Source organism: Miniopterus natalensis, chromosome 12 (genome assembly GCF_054644295.1).
Source record: "Miniopterus natalensis isolate mMinNat1 chromosome 12, mMinNat1.hap1, whole genome shotgun sequence".
Classification (NCBI taxonomy): domain Eukaryota; kingdom Metazoa; phylum Chordata; class Mammalia; order Chiroptera; family Miniopteridae; genus Miniopterus; species Miniopterus natalensis.
The window spans coordinates 67,272,777-67,291,431 of NC_142092.1; the positions used below are offsets into that span (position 1 = coordinate 67,272,777).

At 38.0% G+C, this 18,655-nt stretch overlaps 1 protein-coding gene across 5 annotated transcripts in view; it reads left to right on the top strand.

Moving 5' to 3' along the window:
- Positions 1 to 214: 214 nt before the first annotated feature.
- Positions 215 to 18,655, top strand: part of GAPVD1 (GTPase activating protein and VPS9 domains 1) — a 56,581-nt gene continuing 38,140 nt past the window's right edge. For all 5 annotated transcript variants that reach the window (XM_087822912.1, XM_016210966.2, XM_016210968.2 and 2 more), the window contains exons 1-2: positions 215 to 308; positions 18,068 to 18,284. In XM_087822912.1, coding sequence (XP_087679038.1) covers positions 18,100 to 18,284 — 185 coding nt within the window. In that variant the 5' untranslated portion in view covers positions 215 to 308; positions 18,068 to 18,099. The remainder of the gene's footprint in view (positions 309 to 18,067; positions 18,285 to 18,655) is intronic.

Here is an 18,655-nt window from a genome sequence, read left to right on the forward strand (position 1 = left end):
GAGCAATTTCCCGGAAGGCGCCGGGGTGCCCCGCGGCCGCCCAGGACCGCTCCAGCCGCCGCGCTCGGCCGCCTAGAGCGGAAGGGCCCCGCTGGCCGCCCGCCCGAACTACCGGTCCCAGGGGTCCCCGCGGGGCCGCGCACGCGCGATGCCGTGGCGGCAGCGCCACCGCAGGACGCAGGGAAGCCACCTAGCGAGCGGCGGCGGCGGCGGCGGCGAAGGTGGCAGTTCGCGGCGAGGGCGACTGTTCTGAGGCCGAGTGGCGATCGGGGGGAGACCTGGGTTCCTTCCTCCGTATGATCGTCTCGGTGAGCGTCGGTCCTCAGTTAACCCGCGCCGAGCGCACGACTCCCCGTGTGGTGACTGGGCTGTTCCGGCCTTGGGCCGCAGCGGGCGCCTGACGGCCGGGCCGCGGGGTTCAGCTGACCCCTGGGCCCTCCCCGCCAGTGTCGGGGGAGGTCGGGGTGGGGAGAGACGCTGTTAGGCTGAGGGGCGAGGCGTCGCGGGGCGCCGGGGCCCGCGCGGCCCGGGGCGGGGAAGAGGGAGGGTCGCGTGGGGGATGGGAGGCGAGGCGAGGCGAGGCGGAGCAGGTAGCGAACCGAGGATGCGGGGCGAGAGGGAGATGGAATGTCTCCCGAGTGCCGCCGGTGAAGCTGTGGTGCGAAGGGGACTCTTGACGAGCGGGACTCACCGGCCTGGCGGGCAGCCCACTTGCCAAAAGCACACACTACACTTGCCGTCTTTACACTTGCTGTTGGAGGTATGGTGGTGAGGGACTGTTGGTTGCCTCCATCGCCTTTCCTTCAATCTCACTTGCAGAATTTAAATGGGTGCCGGCTAGGCAAACCGTAGGAGTAAACGGGGCTCTGTGTCTACATCTGCATAAAAACTGGCAGGCATGGTGATTTGTTCAGATGAGAGCTAGGTCAAAGGAGCTTTCAGTGTTCTTATTTTAAAATTGGTGACAAAAATCAGTTTGAGCAAAGCTTTGAACTGAGAAAGGGTTTTTAACCTGAGATTCACTGGTTGGTTGGTGAATAGAACTGACGGGGGTGGGCGGGGTGGGGAGGTGTGGGTGTGGGGAGCAGGGGCCCTTGAACCAGAATGAGGATAACTAATTTATTATTTCCTTCCATTATGAACGTAGGCAACAGACCACGGTAAAATTACAATGCCTGTGACTTTGTCACCAGTAAAAATTTCAGGCATTATTGTATCATGTTTACAGTTGTTGCGGATATCTCAAAGTATCATTTATGCTTATAATTTCTTCAAATTTATGGTATTGTGAGGCCCACTGTTAGATTTGATGTGATGATAAAACTACACGGATGTTGCTGTATCAGGGATTTTAAAATTTGTTCTGCTAATAGTTCAGTATGATTGGTTTCCTTTGTAATCTCATGTATTTAATTATGCATTTAAAAGCAATCTGAGAAGGGTTCCATAGGCTCCACCAGACGACCAAAGAGATCCATGGCACGAAAAATTTAAGAACTCCTTACGTAGAAGTAAGTTTTTTGGGGTATATAAATCTGCCTGGAGGAATATTTGAATCATTGGATGAGAAAGAAGACAGGATGATAAATGTTGATGAAAGGAGGAATTTTAAAATAAAAGACTTGGCTGAGATCAGAGTAATAGTTTTGAAAGATAGACTAGACCACAGGTATTTCATTCAGGGTGCTGGGGAATCAGCAAAATAATCTGAAAGGGTAGTGAATATGTTGGCTCTAAAATGTTCTTCTTGCATCTCCTAGTTCCAGGCAGTGAAGCCCTCTGAGCTTGTGTGTAAGCCTGTGATAGGAAGTTTTAGTGTGTGCTGATTTCCTTTAAATCATATGGATAGTGTGGCTTTTAAAGAATTGTCTATCCTTAAGTGACAAACCTCAGTATCTCTCTTCAGCTATATCTTTCTATTGCTATTACCTTCTTTTCATATGTGGTAGAAAGTAAACATGCAGATTATAGAGTTAGAGAGTTGGTAAGTCAAATTTTTTTTAATTCCATTTAAAATTTTTGCAGTTCATCTTCATTCTGACATCAGACTTCTCACTGACAAATCACTCAACATTTTTTTTCAGAATATGTGTGACATGAAATTTGTGCCTTGTTTGTAAAGCACCTGTCAACATCTGGTGTGAGATACCCCCCATCTAAAATAATAGCAATGATGGAAAACCACTGCAGCAAACTTTTTCTGGAAAAAATAAAGGGGGGATATGGAAAGGTGAGGAACAGTATTTTATGAAACAGATGTTGGTGCTGAAATAGTTTATGTGGAGTTGAACACACCATATTACAAATCACTGCCTTGGAGTGGTTTTGCCTGGTACTTTCTGTGTCCTTACACTGTCGTCTTTGTCATTCTTTGTCTCCTGTCCCCATATTTTATTTATAGCATCTGTCTGTCTGGTATCATATAATTTGTATACTTATTTAGTATTTTAGTCTTTGTCTCCTCATTCAAATGTCAGCTCCATGAGAATAGGAACTTTGTCTTCACCGCTGTGCTGGAATAGTGGCTAGCACATACTAAGTACTCAGTAAATATTTGCTGAGTAAATAAATGAATGAGGTAATTTATAATGCTAGGTTTTTTATTTCTAGGAATAAAACATCCATTTTAAAAATTTTGTAAATAGTATTAAGTATGTATGCTGGATTGAATTTGAACCTTTTATCTTATATTTTTAATTAATTAAAATAATTAATTGATTTTTTAAAAAGATTTTTAAAAATTGACTTTTAGAGAGAGAGGAAGGTAGAGGGAGAGAGAAAGAGAAACATCAGTGTGAGAGAGGAACATCAGTGGGCTGCCTCCTGCCCGTGCCCCCTATGGGGGATGGAGCCCGCAACCTGGATATGTGCCCTGACCAGGAATGGATGGAACCAGCAAACTTTCTATGCACAGGGTAGTGCCCAACCAACTGAGCCACACCACCCAGGGCTATTTATTTATTTTTTATCTTGTATTTTTTAAAAGACAGGAAATTATTTTCCAAACACTTTGTGGTATTTTCATGGGCATTTTTTTCCATATAGGACTAATTCTTAGTACATGCTGCCAGGTAGGTTTGATTATCCTTAGCTTTCTGTAATGATGTAAGGGAAGAGTGTGTGGATGAAGTTTTTATTTTGCTAAAGCTCTTTGTGTGATCCTAGGTTGGTATAAGTGACTCCGACTTTTTCATATTAGATGGATAAAAAATTTTAATGTCTGATAATATCTAATATTAGTGAAGATATGGTTGAAAATGGTAATTTAGAAACTGCTAGTGGAGTTTACATTGGCATAGCTGTCTCGAGAGACAGTATTTTCAGCACTTAGGAAAGTTGAAAATTGGCATACCTGTAATCTAGGTATATGCCCTGACTGGGAATTGAACCTGAAACCTTTTGGTGTATGGGACAGTGCTCCTACCAACTGAGCCACCCTACTAGGGTAAATCCATAACTTTTAATTGTTGTTTTCCAACTCTTTGAAAAATTGCAAGCCTTCAGAAGAGTTGCAAGAGTAGTACAATAAACACTCATACATTCTTCACCTAGATTCAATAATTGTTAACATTGGCCATGTTTTGTTCATGAACAAGTAGACATATTTTGCTGAACCATTTGTGAGTTAGGTATAGATACCATCAGCACACCTTTCCCCTAAATACTTTAGGATATATTTCCCAAGAACAAAGACTTTCTTCTACATATCTACAGCTCAGTTGTCACCTTCAATAAATTCAGCATGGATGTAATATTATTTAATGTATAGTATATATCCAAATTTCCCCATTTGTCCCAATACTGCTCTTAGTTTTTTGTTTTTTGTTTTTGACCCAAGATTCAATTAAGGATCTTGTATTTAGTTGCCTGCTTGTATCTAAAATCATTTTTCAGCTTTTTTTGGGTCTCTCATGACAGTTAGCATCTAGACCAGGTTTTGTAAGATGCCCCTCAATTTGGATTTGTCTGAATGGTTCTTCATGATCAGATTCAGGTTAAACAGTTGGGGCTGGAATGCTACATAGGTGATTTTAGGTCTCTTTTGATTTATCACATAGAGGCATGAGATGTCAGTTTCATTACTGATGTAAATTTGATCATTTGAATAAGTTAATGTCTACTAGATTTATATTGTAAAGGGACTCCTTTTTCTTTTGTAATTAATAAGTAATCTATGGAGTGATGCTTTTAAAACTTTCTCAAAGTCATGAGTTGTTAATAGACATGTTAGTATAAAGGGTCAAGAAAATCGAGATTGGAGGTACTTCTAATAGCGGGAGAATGGGAGATCAGGGAATGGATGTGTGTAGGAGATGGCATTTGAGCTGGACCTTAAGTCATAGATGTAATTGGCTATAGGGATATTGGAGAAGGGCTCCAGGTGAAGGGAACACTTGAACAAAGACAAGGACAGTTTTGTAAATTAAATAGGAAGTCATCCAAGTCTTTTCTTTCTCCCTCTCTCCCTCACTTCCTCCCTCACTCCCCCCCCCCCCCCCCAAGTCAATATACTGGAGAAGAACCAGAGAGCAAACAGATCTAGTTTCGAATCCCTTCTCTGCCCCATAATCCCTGAATGATTAGGCAGTAAGTTATGTGACTTTTCTAAACCTGGTTTCTCATCTGTAAAATGGAGGTGATAAATACTTATCACATGGGATTAAATCCAATAATAATAATAACATGTGAAAAGCATCAGCAACATGACTTTCACTAAGTAATTGCTAGTTATCTTTTGGTGTCCCAGCTCTCAGATGACTTTCACTCTTTTCCACCTTGATACTACATCCCTGACTTTAAAACAAGCCCTACTCTTCTGGCGCCTTCTTGGCCACTATCACAATGCCATCACTTCCCACTTGGCGCAGGTGGCTCCACTGTGAGTTTGTGAGCTGCTTTCCAGTGATGGCACACAGCACTTACCAGCTTACAGGGGTGATGCAGTCTGATAATGCCATTCTGGAAATTGCAACAATAAGTATTAACTTTTTTGGTTTAGCTCACAATACACTATTTACCACTCTTTAAATGTGATGTGCTTCAGATTAAATTAGTTTTATTTGGAAAAATTATCCCTAATATTTGTAGAAAATTGAAGAGGGAAAGTGAATGTATCCTAATGGTAAGACATTTCATTTAACTTAAAATTTAGGAGTGTAGTGGGAAGAGTGGGTTACACATTACACTATGATTCTCCAAGGTAAAGTATGATTCCCCCCCCCTCCCCTAAAAAACCCTGATATAGGTGGAATTATTCTCACTTGCTTTGGAAAGACCAGTATTTTTTTTTAAAAAAATTCTCAAATGGTTAATTATTTTTTTATTCCCTTTCAACTTTCTGTTTTTTCACCACACATATTTTCCTCTCTGGAGTTAATTTTTTCTTAGGCAAGAAGGATTTCAGTATTTTTTTACATTTGAGCTGCCTAAACTTGTGTTTGCATAGAATTAGTTGTGGCTTTAACTCTTTAAGAAATCCTATCAAATTATTTTCATTTGTAAAGGAACTGGGACCACTAATTTCTGTATCATGTATACATTTTAGAAGAAGCTTTAAGGTACCAAGCTGTTTAATTTCTGTTTTTTAAGATTATAGGTAATTTTCTTCTTTATGCATACCTCTGATTTTTCAGGATGTTTTACTATGTATTAAGAATTTGTAAAAACATTTTCAGAAGGGCAGTTTTTCATTGTTCCTAAGCTGAGACCGTGAATTGAACTCTGCAATGCAGTGGTCAAAAGAAGTGGTGAATATCTGATGATACTTCAAGTTCTCTTATTTAATATATATGAATGAATGGTTGAACAAGTGTTTAAAAACAATGACAGGCTTTTCTAGGGGTCTCTATAATGTCTTTTTTGTTAAAGTTTGAATATGAAGCTTCAATGTATACACCTTTTTTGTAAGCCATTTTTTAAATGTAAGGCTTTAAGCATACTGTTGTAACTGTGAAAACAGGCAAGATGTCTGCTCATTAGTCTAAGATGACTGTCCTAAAGGTGCTTGCTTGGTCTTGCTCCCATGTAATGCCAGTACACCCACGCTGCAGACTAGTGAAAGGCATGTTGTCAAACGTGTTATTTTTCCTTATTAATTTGTTTTCAGTATATTTTCTGTGAGTCTTTGAAAGGATTAAATTTTTTTTTTTCTGTTAGAAAATTTAAAAGATAAAAAAAGTAGTTGAGGGATATTAGCCTTTTTTTTTTTTTTTTTAGGATCAGAGTCAAATTATCTTCCCAGGCAATCTTAATTTTATGCTAATACGTGTATATTTAAAGTTCTTAGAACTTAAGCTAAATTAATCTATTTTCAACCCACTTTGAACTGTCTGCTTTCACTTTCTAATACAGAACTGTGACCCTTCTCTTGATTTTACTTCCATTATTTATAAATTCTGACTACTTCACAAAAATACACCAGGTCTAAAAGCCATAGCACTTAAGGGAGATTTGCAGAATGTTTACAAATACTGATTTCTGTGTCAGAACAATTCAGGAAAGATTAGATGAATTCTTTTTGAAAAATTATTTCGTTTTTACCACCTCCTTCAGAACCTAAGGAATCTTTAATTCCTTTAAGACAAAATGCCTTCTAATGTCTAACTATCCAAGGTTGTGATGGGCTAACTTGGATTTTAATGGAAAGTGACTTGTTAAGCCTCTCTCTAAGTTTCTGTTCCATCATTTCAAAACATCATAATAATAGTAGTGATAATAATAACTAACATTTATTGAATTATTTTACTTTTTCTAGGCATTATATAAACTATTTAAAATTATAAATTCCATAGTTCTATGGAGGCATCTTAATGGTTTATTTCTTTTTGAAAAAATGTGTTGCCCCTGGCTGGTGTGGCTCGGTTGGTTGGAGCATCGACCTGTGCACAAAAGGTAGCAGGTTCAGTTTCTGCTCAGGGCACATACCCAGGTTTCAGGTTCAATCCCCAGCTGGGACGTGTGCAGGAGGCAACCCATTGATCTTTCTCACTCACATCGAGGTTTCTCTCTCTCCCTCCCCCTTCCTCTCTGTAAAATAAAAAACATATATTTTAACTAACTAGATAATTTTTTGTGTGTGTTCCAGAAAGTTCCTTTTAGGCTAGTTAACACGGCCAATGGTAGTTGTCTTGCTTGAAATTTGGTGATAAGTATTTATAATTTTATGAACCACCATTCTTGGAAATGTGGTGAAATGGACCTGACAGCCTGATGTTTACATGCTTCTCCTAATTTTGAGGGTGGACTCTTGGGTTTTGAAACAGGCTTTACCAGTATTACAGCTCAGCAAAAATGTAGCTGAAGCTTCCTCAAAGCATGTGGGTGGTGAACGCTTCCTCTCAGAAGTTTGCAGAGGGTTCTAAGGGTTTTAGGTTTTTCTTTAGTTATTTGGTGTATTTTTATCTCCATATTTATATATGTCTTAATGAGTTGTCACTAGAGATTGTTGAACAGGAGGAAATTAGATTGGTGGTATTTAATTTTAGACTAATAAAATTAATGGACATTTATCGAATTGTGAAAGTTCCTGATACTCACTTCTGGGTTGGGCAGATATTTTTGTATCACTTATTGCTTCTGAGAAATAAAGGGATATAATTTTAAAGCCTTTGCAGTTTTGCTTATTGGTATGTAGCGTGTTATTGTTGAACTATGTCTAGAAATTAAAGACTGTTGTTCTGGTTGCATTTGAAAATTTTCACTTTTTTTTTTTATCCTCATCTGAGAATTTTTTCCCGTTGCTTTTCAGAGAGAGCGGAAGGGAGAGAGAGAGAGACAGAAACATTGATGTGAGAGAGACATCGATCGGATGCCTCCTGCATGTGCCCCGACCAGGGCCAGGGATCGAGCCTGCAACCGAGCTACATGCCTTTGGCTGGAGTCGAACCCAGGACCCTTCAGTCTACAGGCCAACGCTCTAACCACTGAGCCAAACTGGCGAGGGCAGAAAATTTCACATCTTAAATATATTATTATTCACAGCATTTGTCTGGTCCTGAGTGTTTAAGTAATTGCACTAGCAGATCTTTCAGTGGGGAAGAGCTTAGTGACAAGTTTTTATGTTTTTTTCTTTTCTTTTTTTAATGACTAAAGTAATAAATGTTCTTTGTTTAAAAAAACAATGCGAAAATGAAAGCTTTTCTTCCCCACATATGCATACACACACTATATGCTTTGGATTTTTTCTTTTCCCCCCAAAATTATACTTAATGCTTGTGCTTGCTTAAGTGCTTTACATGTATTAACCCATCAAACCCTCACAACTCAGTGAATATACTCTATGAAATAGGTTCTATTTTATATCCATTTACAAATGAAGAAACTGAAAGGAAAGGTAACTAGTCAAAGTTTGCACACTGAGTTAGCAGCAACACTGAGATTTGAGCCCTGGTAGTTTGCTCCAGAGTATGTGTTTTAGCCTCTGTACTGCCTCTGGGATCTTACCAGCATAATGTTCTGCAGTTTGCTTTTTTCACTTAATGATATGTGCCGGACATCTTTCTGTGTACCGCTACCTCCTTCTTAATAATTATATAGTATTCCAGGATAGGGGCGTACTATAATTTAAGTTAGTGTCTTTCAAACTAAACCTTTCATATTGCCAATCCCATTAGTAATGATTTCAAGTTATACACACGCACACACACACATATGTTTTTATTGATTTCAGAGAGAGGAAGGGAGAGGGAGAGGGGGAGAGAGAGAGAGAGATAGAAACATCAGTGATGAAAGAGAGTCTTTGATTGGCTGCCTCCTGCAAGCCCCCTACTGAGGATCGAGCCTACAACCTGGGCCGGTGCCCTGACCGGAAATCTAACCATGACCTCCTGGTTCACAGGCCACTCAACCACTGAGCCACACCAGCCAGGCTCAAGTGATATTTTTTAAAGTCAAGTTTTTTGAACTGGAATAATGAGGTTACATTAGTATTTGCTAAGTAATGCATATTAAATGTCCAGATGTTTTGATATTCTTTCAGTTGAGTTGTATAGTGAAATCTGGCTTAACCCACAGCCATTTGTTATGTGTGGATTCATTATTTTTGTGGTTAGCCTGGCTTCTTTAGCTCTGGAAAATTAGTAGTGTATTGGGGGTAAAATCAACATCTGTTTGGATTTTATTTATTTACTTTGTTAGGGAACTCTGTAGTGTTAATTTGAATTTTGAGTACGATCTGGCTTTATGTTACTTGCACCTTCAGAGTAGTCTGCCTTTCAATTCCTTGTACTTGTGCCAAGAACAGTTGTTACTGAGTCCATTTTTTTCTTCTACAATGTTTTACTCTTGTTTCAAATGTACCAATGAAAGATACTAAAGTATCACTTGTTTCCATTTTTATCCACATTGATATGCATTTCTTAATTGTGAGGACATATTTTTTTTTGGTTCATTAATATTTCAGATATACTCATTGGAAAGTTAGTAGATGTTTTCAACTTAACGTCAGTTACTGTTTCTTAATCATTTTGGAACTGAGTTTGCAGCAGCTTGGTTGATTGCTCACTGGAGCATTGCTCTTCATCATTCAGTCATTTATTAATTATTTATAAACTCAAACATTTATTCAGCAGGTGCTAAATGCTAGTCCCTCTGCTAAGTAAAGGGAATACCAAGAGGACCTTGTCCCCACTTCAGGGAACTTGGAGGTTTGCTGAGATAACATTTTGTTGCAAACAGTGTAAAGTGCTGTCTATGATGAAGAGGAGCCCAAGTGAGAAAGAATCTGAGTCAAGATACTGGCCAGGAAAGGCTCCTCGAGCGGAGCTGGGCCTGGATGCCTAAGTGGGATTTAACTGTCCAATGGGAGGAGTGACAGGATTCTAAATAGAGTATGTATAGAAATCTGGTCGATGAAAAACACTCGAAATTGTCATTATTAGAGTGTCATGAGAATGTGGACCCCCTCAAGAGCAGACCTTACTTAGCACATAGTAGGCACTTAATAAACATTTTTTGAAGGAAATGTGTTAAAGTTTACTGTGCTTGTGTGTCCATATTTTTGGAAAGAGATGAGCTCATTATTTTTAATACCTGACAATTTTTAGATCATGTGGCTTAACAAAACATTGTAAAATGGGTAATAAACTGTTCTTGCACTGAAGGAGATAAGTCTTTTAAGGGAAAACACAGGCAGACAAACCATTGTAATTCAACATGATTATGTTTATAAAATGTATTTGCAGGGGATGCCCATCTCTTATATGGATTGGCTAGATCCCTGAAAAGTGGTGGGTAATATAAATCTTCAAATTAAAATTATTCGATTGATAAAATACTGGAGCTAACATTGTAGTAGGCCACTTAAAAGTGGAAGTCATGTCCTATGACATTAAATATTACTTAAATGCTATAAGGAAAGCGCCTATATAATGAACAAAAATGTTCCTGACAAAGTACAAGTCCTGTCAGGGTACAGTCATAAGTATATAAAAATGTTTCTTATGCTTAATTCTGGAGTAACATCATGATTTTTCCCAAATCTGGATACGACTTGTACTATTATTGCCCTAATGTCTTCTTTTATGGACACACTTTACAAATATTTTGAAAGAAACTTTATGTTACTACCAGAATGAAAGACTAACATTTCTTACCCTAAATAGAACTCAACTTAAATATAATTAAAAGACCAACAATGTTATAAAACCTAGCTAAACACTACTCCCAGGAGGTGCTGAATCTGAGCCTTGCCACCCTTTAATTACAAGGAGAGATGAGTAAGTGTTAGGAAAGTGTTGAAGACAGATTGGCACCTTGCTTAGATTTCCTCCATGATGTAAACAGAAGGACTGAAAGAGATTCAGTGGAGCAGTTCCGCCAGAGCTTCACAGAGGGAAGAGATTTGGAGGCTGGGCTTTAAAGGATAAATCTGAGTTCACTTGAAAATAGGGAGGAAATGGGCCTCTTAGGCCTGTGTAATAGCATCTGCAAATGTTGACGACTTTAGGAAATAGTATGGCAGCAACATCTGATTTGGGGGAAGCGGAAAAGTGTTGGGAGATAAGATGGGAGATGTAAAAAGAAGGATTTAAGGGATTAATCCCTAGTAATTTTTTCTAAACTTTCACATATCTTTTTTTCATAGGATTTGAGGGAATTTTCATTATTTATTTAGCCTTGAAGTCCAACTAAACCTGACTTTGTCAGACAGTTTGAAACTTTCAGAGAAAGGGGGTTGTCCAGATACATATATTAATAGCTGTTGAGAGAGTGGGGTGATTAGATGTGACCTTGACCATAAATTAAAGCTGGGTGAGCCAGATACACCTGGATTCTACTCTCAGCTTTGCCAGTTGTTAATTTGACCTTGGGAAAATTATTATCATTATTATTATTATTTTAATACTCACCCGAGGATATTTTTTTCCATTGCTTTTCAGAGAGGAGTGGGGGGGGAGAGAGAGAGAGAGAAAGAAAGAAAGAGACACATCGAGACATCAAGGCATCGATTGGCTGCCTCCCAACTGACCAGGGCCAAGCCTGCAACCGAAGTACATGCCTTTGGCTTGAATCGAACCCGGGACCCTTCAGTCTGTGGGCCAACGCTCTAACCACTGAGCCAAACTGGCCAGGGCGTGGGAAAATGATTTAATTTCCTCAGTTGCCTCATCTGTGAAACATGTATAAGAATACCTACCCTGCCTTTCAGGAGTGTTACGCAGATTAAATGCAGATATCCCTGTAATACACCTAGTTGGTTCCTGAAATGTGTGGTAGTTACTATTCCTTTTATTTATTTATTTCCTAAGCCCCCATAGAGTTTACTTCCACCAGTATATTAAAACTCTTCAAGTTCAACCATTATATTTATAACAGCTTTTTAATAAGTTTGTTATTAAGTGGAAATTAATATAAAAACTGGATATTTTTCAGGCTGGAGAATGTATTTGCCTTGCTTCAGCTGACCAGGAACTAGTGCGAAATGTAATGTAGCTATGGACATTTTGTGTTAGGAAGTTTCTGGATTTCATTTCTAATCATAGTAAATTGAAAGAAAAAGTATTTTTTTAATGTGGTAGTTTAAATGCTACAATGCGTTACCAGATGTTACATCATATGATAGATGGTGGTTGTTGGAGAGTATAATAAATTATGTTCAAATTCTTTCTCAGTTTGTCTACAGACTTTTTCATACTGAAAAATGTTTGTTAAATTGGATGCTTGGATTTAGAAGTATATTATTTGTGTACTTTTAAAAATTTAAATACACTTTATTTTTAGAACAGTTTAATATTTACAGAAATATTGAGACAATAGTACAGTGAGTTCCCATATAGCCAGCACCAAGTTATAATCTTAACATCTTATATTAGTATGGCATATTTGTTATAATTAGCGAACCATTATTGATTACTATTATTAACTAAAGTTCATACTTTATTCAGATTTCCTTAGTTTTTACTTGATATCCTTTTTCTGTCCCAAGACCCCACTCAGGATACCACATTACATTTAATAATGGGGTAATTACATGTAATTATTTGTGTGATTTTACTTGGACCATCTTAAGTTAGACACATAATTTATTCGCAAAGGATGCTTTATTCTCACATTTCAAAGCAATACCTCTATATGGTATATTATGTTACTAAAAATGCTCTTAGGTTAAAGATAGTTGGCCTATATTTTACTTTTAATAAGCCTTTTACAAGTGTAGGTTCCATTACGTTAGCAAGTAGTCTGTCTTACCTCTTTAGTTAAGACTTTGATATGTCCCACTTGTTTTCATGGAAAGGTTCATTTTGGTCAGTTCATTCATGTGCTGGACATGGAGTCTGTCTCACTGTGTCCTAGTGAAATGATAAAAATTGCCCTACCTTTTAATTGACAAGAATAATGATGTCCTACATTGTGCAGCCATTTACGCTTTACAGTCATCTCACGTGAACTGTGCCATTTAGAAGTGAGGCAGATAAGGACATTATCCCAATTTTGAACATAATGAAATGGAAACAGGTGAAGCTTCTGGCCACAGATCACATTGCCTGTAGATGTGAGTCCTGTCTTAAATGTTTCAGATCTTTACACTGCAGTTTTGATAACCTTTCCGCTGAGTTGTTTGACGTAGTCTCTATATAAAATAATAAACTAGCAGGTGGTCTTCTCTTAGTGACTCTCTTATAGAGTTATTGTTTGACTTCTTAGGTTAATAAAGAGATGATTAGTTTGTTTACTTGAAGTCTAGCTGTTACTTAGAGTTTAGAACTATCAGCTACATATCATTAACTTGGGATGCCTTTAATTAGAAGTTTTCAGCAGAGAAAACATGAAACATGATTCTCATTCCATAAAACATTTGAAATAATTTTGTCCTACTTTAGAGTCCTCTTGAGTCACAGGAGTTTGTTCAGGCCTAGTTGCTAGCAATTGGAATATGTGCGTACTCTGTTTTTCTCTTCCCCCACCCCCCTTCCCTCCGTCTCCCTTCCTCTTTCTCTCAAAAAAAATAAAAAATAAAAACTTTTTTTTTTAACGTATTGTTTTGGAGGGTAAGCTACTACTTGTGATTTGACAACATTCTGACCAGCTTATTATAGAAAGGAAAGTACTAAAGTTTATAACTCTTGGACTTGATTAAAGAAAAAGTTCTTAGTGAGTTTGCCTAGTGTTCCAGGTTTATTTAAAATGTGTCTATAAAAATGTCTTTGAAGACATTTGGGACTATTGAAGGGTTTGGAAAGTGAGTTCTTGTTTAGATTAGGTGGAGCTTTCAAGTGTTATTTTTTTAACTGAAGCTACATTTGAAGATTTTTAATTTCTAAATTGCATAAATTGGTTCATATTTTGCTGTGACATTGGAAACAATGTGTCTTCTCTTCTTGAACAGTATTTTGGTTGTAGTTAGACAGTGAGCTCCTTGAGATTAGGGGACCTGGCTAGGCATCAGCAACACTCAGTAATGTTTTTGTTGAATTAAATTGTATTAAAGCAGCAAGGGCACAGTTTGAGAATTTCTAAAATACTTTTTTCTATCTTCTCATTATGAAAAATTTCTAATACACAGAAACTGTTGAAAGATAGTACAGTGATCACCATATACCCACCACACAGATTCAACAGTTGTTAACATTTTGCTGCATCTTTAAATTACTTTTGATTTTTTTTCTGAACCATGTACAAGTTGTAGAAATTATAATACTTTACTTCTACATGTGCATTCACCTGTTAAAAATAGGATATTTTCCTGTTTAACCACAGGATTTCTGGGTCATTCTTGTAAAGATCAGGGTAGTAATAGTGTAGTGGCTCTATCACCTCTCACTTGTGTGGCCTTGTGCAAGTTATTTGATATCCCTGAACTCAGTTTCCTTAGCTGCAAGTACCTATCTCAGAGGGATATTATGAAGATAAAGTGGGTGGATTTCTTAGAACCATAGCAGTCACAGTTTTTAGTTTATAAAGCGTTTTCTCATATGATAGTTGTGATGAAGAACACCACACCCATCATCGTCCCCTGTGCTAGAAACTTTTGCCTCACCTTCTGCATTATGTAGGTGTCAACAAATCTCTTAATTTCTACCTGCTAATATCTCCCAAGTGTGTCTGAATGTTTGTTCTATTGCTACCACAACACTTCTTGCCTATCAACAGTTTCTTAATCTCTCTTCATCTAGTTCTGTCTCCATAGTCCCACCCAGCTCCTCATCCTTTCCCCCCATTTTTGTGTGTATGTGTAAGAGAGAGAGATTTGTTGTTCCCCTTCTGTATGCATCATTGATTGATTCTCATATGTGCCCTGACTGGGCATTGAACCCACAACCTTGGCGCATCGGAACAGTGCCCTGATCAGCTGAGCTCCGCGGCCAACGCTCCTCATCCTTTCCCTTAGCGCCAGAGTTTATGTTCTCAAATACAAATTCAATCATGGTAATCCCCGTTAAGACTCTTTTCCCATCACCTGCAGTGCAAAGTCCAAATTTCTTAACTCCGGCTTCTGTGAACCTTCTGTCTCTGTAGCCTTATCTCTCATTATACACGTCCTCCCCTACCCTTACCTCACTCTTAACACACACAAACACATGTGTCCCCAAAACAGTGTGCCTCACGTAGTTCTCTAAATGTAATCTATGGCACACACCTCTGTGCCTCTGCTGGTTGCCTTCCTCTATCTGGAATTCCACCCCCACCTACCATCCTCTTTATGTCTGGCAGAAAGTTATCTTTTAAGACTAGGTTCTGGTATCTAACTCCTCAGTTCCTTCTGTTGTTCCTTCTCTTGTTCCTATTTTGCATTGCAGTCTCTAAGTAGTAGTGTAATACTCATAACATTTTCGGCCAGCCATTTGCTTGTATGCCTGTCTCATTCGACTACATTAAAAAGCCCTGTGGGCATGCACTAGCTTTTATCCTTTCTTGTATTTCTATATCTAGTATGTCGCTTGTACCAGGCACAGAATAAGTGCAGATATCGTGGGCACGTTTGGTAGATGAAAAAAAATTGAAGTTCAGAGAATATGCACTCATATGTACTCAAGGTAGAAGAACTAATTAATGAAGCTTACAGATCTTTAAGGGCCCATTTCAGTACTATTTTCATTAACTATAATACTTTTAATAATAATTACAACCATTTGTTCAGTGATTCTGTTCTTAGTCTATGGATTTAGAGCCCCCTAGAGGAACTTAGAGTTCCCACGTGGAAGTCTACAAAGTCATGCATTTTCTGTAAACAGAATTAGTAAGATTATGTATGTATATATGTATGCATGTCACCAGTTTTTTGAATGTACACAGATGTCCTTGTGACTAATAGTGGATTGTCTTGGTGAAGTAGACATACTTCTGTCTTTTGAGAGGAAAGCAGTAGAGGGCTTTAAACCATAGGAGAGTTGGAATAACATTGGAATAAAGTTAGTTTATTGGGGAATTGATAAGGTGCAAGGAAGTATTTTTTTAAAGCAATTAAATTCAGATTAGATGGTAATATCTGAAAATTTCCTAGTCATCAGTAGTTTGTTAAAATAAAAGAAAGTTTACAAATTTCTGAAACCAAACTTAATTAAAAGTTGTTAAATCTATTTCTTTAAGGTGGCTTTAAATATATTTTCATCTGGTGCCATAATGTTTAAATTTTTTGTCTTAGCACCAAAATATTTATTTTATATGTATGAACATGTTTTCATTGGATCTCTAAACACATTGAGAGTTCTATGGTCTAGGTTTTTTCTTTTGGATCTAAATTCACTATGATTTGTATTTTATCAGTTCCAAATAGACCCATTAAGAGCATTTATGAACCTGATTGGCTGGGACCACTCTCCCCTCCCCCAGGTTTATTGAGATGTAATTGAAATATAACACATATTTGAAGCATATAATGTGATGATTTGATACATGTATATATTGCAAAATGTTTACCACAGTAAGGTTTAGTCAGCACGTCGTTCACCTCACATAATTATCATTTTCTTGTTGTGTTGTTATGGTGAGAACATTAAAGCTCTATTCTCATAGCAACTTTCGAGTATACAATCATAGTGTTTAATTCTCTTTTTTTTTTTTTTTAATATATCTTTATTGATTTCAGAGAAAGGAAAGGAGAGGGAGAGAGAGAGACAGGAACATCAATGATGAGAGAGTCATTGATCAAGCCCACAACTGGGCATGTGCCCTGACCGGGAATCGAACCCTGATCGCCTGGATCCCAGGTCGAGGCTCAACCGCTGAGCCATGCCCAGCCGGGCCATAGTGTTTAATTCTTAATGAGAAATATTTTTCTAACTTAATGACTGCCTGCTGTCTGGACACAGCGTTGTATTCTACTCTCTGGGCCACAGGCACTTCTATTGTTGATATAAAACATTTGTGGTCTGGCAGGCATTCTAGGTTTAAGGGCATAGCTTAAATAATGCTTTAAAATATGTGTGCTATTTTAATCAGTTTATGTAGCTACTAGAGAAACAAGAAGTGTGTGATATCATTCATTCCTTTGGCAAGTGTTTATTCAACTCCTGCTGTGAACCAGGCCCTCCTCAGCCCTGAAATTACTACTGTGAGTGAACAAAATGGACAAGCCTTGGCCCTGGTGGCCCTTACCTTTTAGTGGGGTGGGGGGGAGCCATACTCTAAGCATGATGAACATACAAGTAGGTATCTGTGATATAATTCTAGATAGGGGCAAATGCTTTAAAAAAAAGCCAGAAGAAGGAATAGGAAATGATATTTTCATTTTAGGAAGAGTTATAGAGTTATCTGAGAAGCCCTTCTTAAAGAGACATTGAGCAGAGAGGCCTGCATGAAGTAAAGACTGATGAAGTAACCTTGCAAAGCTATCTGGAGGAATGAGCCTTTCAGACAGAGGGATCAGCAAATGCTGAGGCTTTGGAGGATTTCTAGTCAGGGAACAGTGATCTGACTGAAGGTTAACGGACACGCCATGCTGTGGAGAGAACAGACTAGTAAGAAAGGAAGGAGGGAGATCAGTTAGGAAGTGGTGGTTATAGAACTTAAGGTGAGAGATGGTGGTGGAGGTGGTGAGAAGTAGTCATGTTTGAGATGTATTTTGAAAACAGAGCCAACAGAATATGGTGATTGATTGCAGTGTGAAAGAGCAGTCACGAAAACTCCAGTGTTAGTAATAGACACTGCACTTGAAGGAATACACAAGATTTTTGCAGTGGTTATCTCTGAGCATTGGCCTGTTAGGAGCTTTTCTTTTTTCTTATATGTATTTACCAATTTTTCTATACTGAACCCATAATGCTTCTGTAATAAAAGTGTATAGAGATTATTTTAAAATTAGAGTTAACCGTGCTGCTAAATGTAGCTTAATTCTTTTTTTCTTTTTTAAGATTTTTTAAATTGATTTTTAGAGAGAGAGGAAGGGAGAGGGAAAGAGGAAGAGAGAAACATTGATCACCTGCCTCCTGCGCTCCCCCTGCTGGGGATCCAGCCCACAACCTGGGCATGTGCCCTGACTTGGAATCAACTGGCAATTCTGGAGGATTCCCAACCTACTGAACCACACTGGCCAGGGCATGTAGCTTAATTCTTAATGTATTCTATCCCATTTGATTTGGAAAACAATTTCAGTAACATAACATTTTAAAATCTGTGTTCTTACTCTTAGTGATCAGCCTTTGTACCTTTCCACATTTGAAGATGGTGAAGTTAGATATTCATACTCTGGCCCATCACCTCAAGCAGGAACGCTTATATGTAAACTCTGAGAAACAGCTCATTCAGAGGCTCAATGCAGATGTACTTAAGACAGCTGAAAAGTTATATCGTACAGCATGGATTGCTAAGCAACAGAGAATTAATTTGGATCGGCTTATCATAACCAGGTAAAGAAAAAATTTTGAGGTCTTAAATTTTATAAACCACTATGGTTCTGTGCTCACTGTAAATAAATGAATCAATTTCCAACAAAGTGCTTGGTTTAAGATAGTTTACATCGACATTAAGGTGAGTCTTTGCTTATTTTGTTTATTAAATCACTTAACACTGTTACAGAGTGTTATAACCTAAGCATTAATATTTTATACATACCAATTTAATTTATATCTTTGTACATATACACCATTTTATTGTTGTAGAGAGTTCTACTTTTCCCCTAACATAATTTAATATGTATATTTCCATGTTTTGCTATTGTGTATCTACCAGTTTTAAAAACCTGGTTTTTCACTGTTTTAATATCTCATGTTCTGTTCCA